This window comes from Ricinus communis, chromosome 1 (genome assembly GCF_019578655.1).
Source record: "Ricinus communis isolate WT05 ecotype wild-type chromosome 1, ASM1957865v1, whole genome shotgun sequence".
NCBI classification, from domain to species: Eukaryota; Viridiplantae; Streptophyta; class Magnoliopsida; order Malpighiales; family Euphorbiaceae; genus Ricinus; species Ricinus communis.
Genome location: NC_063256.1, coordinates 5,889,284 through 5,896,786, shown reverse-complemented (window position 1 = coordinate 5,896,786; position 7,503 = coordinate 5,889,284). Strand labels below are relative to the sequence as shown.

General features: G+C 35.8%; 1 protein-coding gene across 1 annotated transcript; it reads left to right on the top strand.

The window, feature by feature from the left end:
* The first annotated feature begins 1,623 nt into the window (after positions 1-1,623).
* On the top strand, positions 1,624-5,798 carry LOC8274715 (protein LONGIFOLIA 1). The gene is made up of 4 exons (XM_002520921.4): positions 1,624-2,069; positions 2,161-3,558; positions 3,653-3,839; positions 4,967-5,798. The coding sequence occupies exons 1-4, from the start codon at positions 1,920-1,922 to the stop codon at positions 5,554-5,556; spliced, it is 2,325 nt and encodes a 774-aa protein (XP_002520967.2). The 5' UTR covers positions 1,624-1,919; the 3' UTR covers positions 5,557-5,798.
* Positions 5,799-7,503: the final 1,705 nt, after the last annotated feature.

Here is a 7,503-nt window from a genome sequence, read left to right as displayed (position 1 = left end):
CGTGATGAGCGTTTAACGTTCATATATCTCTTTGTTTCTGGGACAGCTTTAAAGTGGGTCGTATGTGGGCGTTGGGGAAAAATGTAAAAAGGAAAGGGTGCACGTGCAACTCACCTCAATACGTACTATTTCAACCAATAGGGGTTGCACAGACTTATGCTCCTTATAAAAATAAAATACTCGACTATTCCACTATTCGCACAAGTTTTGATATTATATTCAAAGCTTTTTAATGATATATGGTTTTTGGGATTAATAGGTTTGTTAAATTTAGCTTAAACATGAAGATGATATTGGGAATAAAACATTATCTTCCATATTTATTTAGTCAGTATTTGGTCCGTCTGCCCTTTTTTTTTCATCGTTAAATGTGAATATTGTGGAAGTAAATTAATTTCTAGTAGTATTATATTTGAATGTATATATATTATGCTTACTTCAAAAAATAATAATACTTAAAATATAATATAGATTAACTAATTTTATATATCAATTAAGACTAGAATATGTAAAATAAGTATTTAAGACAGCTAATAAGTTTCATATGAAATTTGAATTTTTTTTGGAAAAAGAAATAATAATAATAGAGAAATATAAAATTTTAAATTCTTAACATTTAAAAATGTCTGAGAATAAGCATAAAAGAATACTTATTTATCCTTAAACACAATTTGAATTTCCAAAAAATAAAAAATAAAAAATATATATTGTGCATTTTTAACTTCTGAAATAAGAGAATAAATTAATTTTATATTTTTCTATTGAAACAATAAAAGAATAATTACAGTTTCCTCTTCTTCTTTTTCTTTTTTTTTTTTGGTTCTTTTCTCAATTTTATTTTCAAACAAAAAGCATAAGAGGAAGTAGGAATAGCGAGAGAAGGAGGTGTATTGGTAAAAATGGGGGTACTGTTTGTTGGACATTTGGACTTCGTTCAAACGCGCGAAACTCAATAAAATGGGTATCCAGACATGTAGATAGCAATGCCACGGAGGTTCAACTGCGGGCGGAGGTATGTGTGCACTACAGTCTCCTCAAAATTTCACAATCCCTATTTCAACCCCGCGCTTGTTTCCACTGCACAAGCGCCTTTTCCATAATAAACCCAGTCGACTGCCGCTTTCGCAGCATAAACTACAAAGGCTTGCCATTTTTATTTGCTCGTAAACGAGACAAGCCACGGTAGTACAATACAAACCGTACTTATTATATTGCTATTGCTTGATTTTAGAAATATATATGCCAGACAATATTGCGATTAATACCAACCTTTTATTTACTAAAACAATTAACTTTTATAATTTCCAATACACTTTTATTTAATTTATTGCTAGTTTGATGTCTATATATCTAATTTTTATTACTGCAGGATACAATTTTACTTTATCATCTAATTAAAAAAAGTAGAATTTACTTTATAGTGGAATTTTATACGTAACTAATAAAATGGTCACTAAAACTGAATTAAAAATTAACCATTTTAATCCCTAATTCAAGTATCGCTTATTGAACTAATTTTGCACATTGTATTCACACTAGTTTTCATTTGCAAAATAGCAAAGTTAAAAGAAATTTACTATTAGTCTAACTTCAGAAATACACCCAGCGAGTTCAATTAGAAAAACAAAGGCACTTGTTAGCATAAAAGCTTTAAAAAGATCCTACATTTTGTCTGCTCTACTCACGCCCTGCCTCTTCCCTTTCAACTTCGCCAACCCCTTTAAAAACCAGAAAAGCGGGAGACATTGATGTAGGCGCAGTCACAGAGAGAGAGAGAGAGAAAGAAAAGAAAAATGAAGAGATTGGAGAGCGATAGTTAGCAAGAGAGAGATAGCTTGCCTGTTTTTGGACTGAGAGTGAGTTTTACAGTAATAAAGTGAGAGGGGAAGAAAAAAGTATTCAGCAAGAAACCAAAAAAAATGGGCACGGGAATGGTGCAAGAACAACAGAATCTCGAGAAACAAATAGAGAAGCAAATGGGTTGCATGGCTGGCTTCCTTCAGATCTTTGATCGCCACCAGATTCTCACCGGGAAACGCCTTTATGCAACCAAGCGTCTTCCTCCTAATGTTAGTTTTTTTTTTCTTTTCTTGTCTCTTCTTTTTTTCGATTGCTCTAAATGAAAAAAAAATGTTTAACCTGTTGATGTGTATTTTGCAGGTTGTTGATTCTAGTTCAGAGCCAGAGAAGACCATGGAGTCGCCTCTAGAGAAGCATCAGCAAACAAGATCAATGCCTTCTCCGGACAACTTGAAACATCAGCAGAACTCTCCGCTCCGATCTCCGTTATCGGAATCTCACTCCAAATTGCCTCTTCCTCTTCAAGTTTTCGAACTGAAAGAAGGCAACAATAAGTCGTCGCCGTCATCATCATGGAAATTCTGCAAAGAAGCTCCTAGGCTTTCACTAGATAGCAGAGCAACGTTCGATGCCGCTAAAGGAAGCCTTAAACCGAAAGAGATCCGTACAAATGCTGCAATTTTATCAGCATCATCAGGCAATAAAATTAAAAATGGAGAAGAAACAGATGATGGCGACAACAAGCAACACCGATCGCCGAGTGTAATCGCTAGGCTAATGGGGCTGGAGAAACTACCTGAATGGGAAGAGGAAACTGAACAGACAAAGAAACCTGAACTACGAAGATCTGCTTCGGAGTCTAGAGCTAATAGAGATCTCCTTCAGTATCGTTTCATTGACGGCGTTAATTTTCAGTTAAAGCAAACTCAGCAGCAGCAGAATGATAGTACACACAGCAATGTGATTAAAGATCAAACAACAAATAATACCAGGGCAATGGATCCAAAGGAGAACAATGCAATGCGAAACGTAAGAGCTGAGCCAGCAAGAATGGCGCATAGAGGTATAGGACAGAGAAAGAGTTTCTTTGATTCAGCTGATTTTTTCCCTGAGCCAAAACAGACCGTGTCAATATACGGTGAGATTGAAAAGAGGCTTAAAATGAGAGGAATCGACGAGCCATCTAAGGATCTCGAGACGCTTAAGCAAATCCTTGAGGCTTTGCAGCTCAAAGGCCTCTTGCATTCCAAGAAGCCAACAAATCATAGAAATTTCGTGTATGATAATAGGAGTTTCTCGTATGATCAACCTCCTATTGTTGTAATCAAGCCACCTAGATCTGCAACTGCACCTTCTACTCCGATGACCAATAGGCAAGGAAGACTAGGTAGTGATTCTCCTCCTCCGAGAAGTTGTCGCCGGGATTCGAGTCCAAGGACGGAGATTGAGCGTAATGTTCGGAACCAGAACAGAGGTAATAGTAGGAATTCAATTTCACCTACTAGAAGTGAAAGTAGTAGTGTGAAGAGTCCTCACAGAAGGAGACCTTTGAGTGTCGAGACGCAAAGGAGAGTCAGTAATAATAATAATAATAATTCAAGAGCATCTCCGGTTCAGTCTCCTAAAATCAATTCGAGGAAAACGATACCGGATCGATCACCTAAAAACAGGAAACAAACGGTTCTTGTTGTTGCCGAGGATGAGTCATCATCCTCTGTTTCTGATAGTATCAGCACCTCTTCTCACACTGATACAGAGGTTAGTTAGCTAATTAGTTTACCATCAATGTATATGAAATTGTTAGTTAACTCGTGTTTTGTTAAAAAAAATTAGTGCCATTTTGATTTTACAGAGGTCGAAGATGGAGGATTACAAGGATGGAAGGAATCTGCTAGAAAGGTGTGATAAGTTGCTTCATAGCATAGCAGAAATGACAGCGACTGAGTTACAACCGAGTCCAGTATCAGTTCTCGATTCCTTATTTTACAAAGAGGAATCTTCTCCTTCGCCTGTCATGAAACGCAGCGTTGATTTCAAAGGTAAGGGAAACCTGCCAGTGCCACTCTTTTTGAGATTTTTGTTCTAGTTTGTAAATTCCATAATAAGATAGAAAAGACTTCTGCGTTTTGCATTTACACTTACGGTAGTGACGTATTTTCTGGTCTTTAGGTTAGGCCTGTGTTTTTCAGGTCAATAGATCTAGGCCTACTACTTGTAGTTGGGATAAGTGGTCCTTTATTTTTGTTTTTGTTTAAAAGTGCAGTTGCAGTAGTCGAGTAAGTCCCATTAATAACTTGCCATCTCAGTATCTAACTCTGGTCCTTTTGATTGTGTTGAAATTGTTTGGGATTTTAAGATAAAAGGTTGAAATGGATTTGTTTTCTTAGATCTTTTTAGTGGTTTTTAAGTGTTTCTATGCAAAGTAGGGGACCAGTTAATGTATGTTAGCTGGGGATTCTAATCCAAATTAGTATAAAAAAATACGTGTGGGAGTCGTACAATCACGTGGGATGGATCGTAATCACTAATGATGATCATCGGCTTTTCGACAACGACTGCGTATCAATTGAATCCAGTGGGAGTGATGCTTATTTATGAACTGTAACTGTGTTGATGGACTGACGGACTTCAAATAAGGAAAAGAAAAAACACAGCTCTTTTTTTCCCTTCTGCATAATTTCTACTTATTAGTTATGCTAGAAAATCTAGCACGAATCGTACTCTTCTTCTTTTTCTTTACTACTTCGAAAGGAATATGCCTCGCTGAATTTGACTGAAAGAGGTATCCGTTTTAAGGCCATGACAAATTGGAACGCTTTTGCCTGCCCTCTGGTTCTTTTGTAGAATGATAATAATGGCCCACTGCATGCCCATCTCAACAAAGTGCTTGTTGTAGAGCTAGCTGGATGTGGGTTTTTCCTCTCCCCCCTTTTAATGAGCATTTCCTTTTCTTTGTCAGTGTATTAAGCTTTTGTTACTGTCATGGTCCGTGCTGATATAGACACTGTTTTCTCTTATATCAAAGTTGGGGAAGCATTTATCATTAATGCACTGTTGTAGGAAATGCTGTCCTTTTGTCAATTTATGAAATAGTTTTTTTATTTTCCTTTTTAGCCTTAGTTGGTTAAAACCCTTGACAGTTTTATTTTTCCTGGTGAAACATCAGATCAATTAGCTGAACTGGAAGATGATATTTGGAGCCCGGCAATATCTCCAATACAGTTAAAATCAGTGGAAAATTCAGATGATTGTGATTTCGTTTACATTTCTGATATCCTCAGAGCTTCCAATTTTTTACCTGAAGACTCAGATGTATTCCTGTTACTAGAGAAGCAACAGTATTTAAAAGGAAAAGATACTTCCAAAGTTTCAAGACTCCAAAGGAAGCTGATTTTTGACACAATCCATGAGATTCTCAATAGGAAAAGGCAATTGCCACCTTGGAAGGCTAGTATTTGCATCAGTTCAAGCGGCGAACAAACTCCATTGCAGCAAATTTGGTCAGAATTCCAAAGAATTCGCGAAAGGGATGCATCGGATGACTTGTTAGAGGTGATTTGTGGCATGCTTAAGAAGGACTTGGCAGGAGATTCAATAAATGGATGGGGAGACTGCCCAATTGAGATGTCTGAAACAGTTCTAGATATTGAAAGGCTAATCTTTAAGGATTTGATCGGCGAAACAATCCAAGATCTCGCTGCCTTTACTGGGAAATGCAATCAAGCAACGTTGCCTAGAAGGAAGTTGGTTTTCTGAAACCAAGGGACCCAAAGAAAAAAAAGAAGAAGAAGAAGAAGAAGAAAAAGAGGAGAGAGAAGAAAACCCTTTGGTTTATTATTATTTTTTGTAATTTTTTCTTTTGGCGCCCTTTCTTTTCTTCTTTGCTTTCTTTCCGGTCTTTTTATTTTTATTTTTTTTGGGAGGGGGGGTTTAACAAAATGTGAGTAACGTTTTATTTAATTGCAGTTTACCTGAAAACCAGGCAAATCTAACGTTCACTTTGGCAGTCCATAAAAAGAAGTGGGCAAACCACAATTGAAAATGTCTCAATTAATTATACGTGTGAACTCTAAAGCACATATCACGTTTGCGACTAAAAAATGGGAAAAAGTTACATTTAAAATAGAAAAGTGCATGGAGAAAAGGGCTAATTTTTAGCATAAAAGCAAAGATTAGGTAGAAAGGGTTTTGTCTCCAAGTGATGAATAATCATTCCATTGGTTCTGCTCTGAAAATTATGGTCAACAGTGTTCTTTTTTTCCCCATATCTAAGCACCTTGGACGGTGTTATTGGCAGTCATCATATCTAATGAATCCTACTGTCAGCTCCAATTTTCCAAAGTTCACATCATGTGTTGACCATTTGATGAGAAATAGAAACAAATTGGAAAGTTTTTGGAGGAACTTAAATTGTTTCAGTCAAATGAAATGTTCATTGTTTCAATAATTTTCTATACTCAAAAGATTCAGTCAAATGCTTGGTGGGGAATGTAGTTTTTAGAAAAGTTTGGATTGGATTACAATTTTGATAAATTTTGGTTGACTTAGTTAGAGGAGGGAGGGAAGGAGGCAGGCAGGCAAAGCATTGATGTTGCACTTGCACAGCTCTCGTCTCATAAATGGTGTTAAAGGTATGGGCAAGGATTTGAGCTTATGACCTTGACAGACTTGTGCCATCAACTTCCAGGGTAAAATCGGCCCCTTAGCAGGTGGCTCTGATCACTGCATATGTCTGTCCTTGGCTTCTATTTATTGGAAAGATTTATTTGCTGAAATTTTCACCGAATCATTTGGCTACGATTTGCCCTCCTCTTTCTGCATTTGATAAATTAATTTTAGCAGTCATATAACATTTTCGATATTGTTTTTTTGGCTGCTTTCCGATATTGATTAAATGTAATGAAATATAATCCAATCATAGTATAAATGAAAATGTATGCCACAGATTATTATTTTTATATTTCTTTACAATAAAAACACATATAATACAATATAAAATATTTGATTTTGTTTATAAAATCTTTTTAAAATAAATTTTTTATTTTTATTATTCAGTTACTAAAATTTGGCAACCAACAACTAATTTCAACGAGCAATAACTCATAGATCCCTTACTAGATTTAAAGATTGATTATCAGATTTTGAAAAGAAATGACTTAAATTTGAAACTACTAACATGATTCTGAGAAGCCACTGTTGAAATTTGTAACTATTCGTGATCTAAATATGATAATATAATAATTGATGAAAAAATACACGTTAAAAATTTACAAATATAAAAATTATCATTATGTAAGCAGATCAAATAATAACAAAAACATAAAGGTCAAATGCCATAATTACAGCAATTAATCAAATACAGCAGCAGAGTATAAGGGCCCAGGCCCAGAACCAATAACAACAACAAAAAAAACTTATGTTTATCTAGGAAACAAAATACTACTACACTGCTAGTAGAAGCTGCTTCTGGCACTAATGAGAAGAGTACTTAGGTTGGGCATAAATTCATAATTCACACTGTTTTCTCTCTTTTCCCTCATTAAAACCTGGCGACCAAGACAAGCACGTCATGTGCCTATTTAATTTTCCAAAGGGCTTCTGCAGTCGTGTTTCCTTGGCCTCTTTATAGCAATGGTCCTTTGGCTGCAGAGCTTGCCCCTCTTAAACTTTAACCTTCGTTTTTGCTTCCTACTGTCCTAACCT

Bases quoted from the DNA above. Each gene is read 5' to 3' on its own strand.
- LOC8274715 (XM_002520921.4), top strand. From the start codon at position 1,920: ATGGGCACGGGAATGGTGCAAGAACAACAGAATCTCGAGAAACAAATA. The intron at 2,070-2,160 runs GTTAGTTTTTTT...TGTATTTTGCAG, and splicing joins CCAAGCGTCTTCCTCCTAAT to GTTGTTGATTCTAGTTCAGA. The intron at 3,559-3,652 runs GTTAGTTAGCTA...TTGATTTTACAG, and splicing joins CTTCTCACACTGATACAGAG to AGGTCGAAGATGGAGGATTA.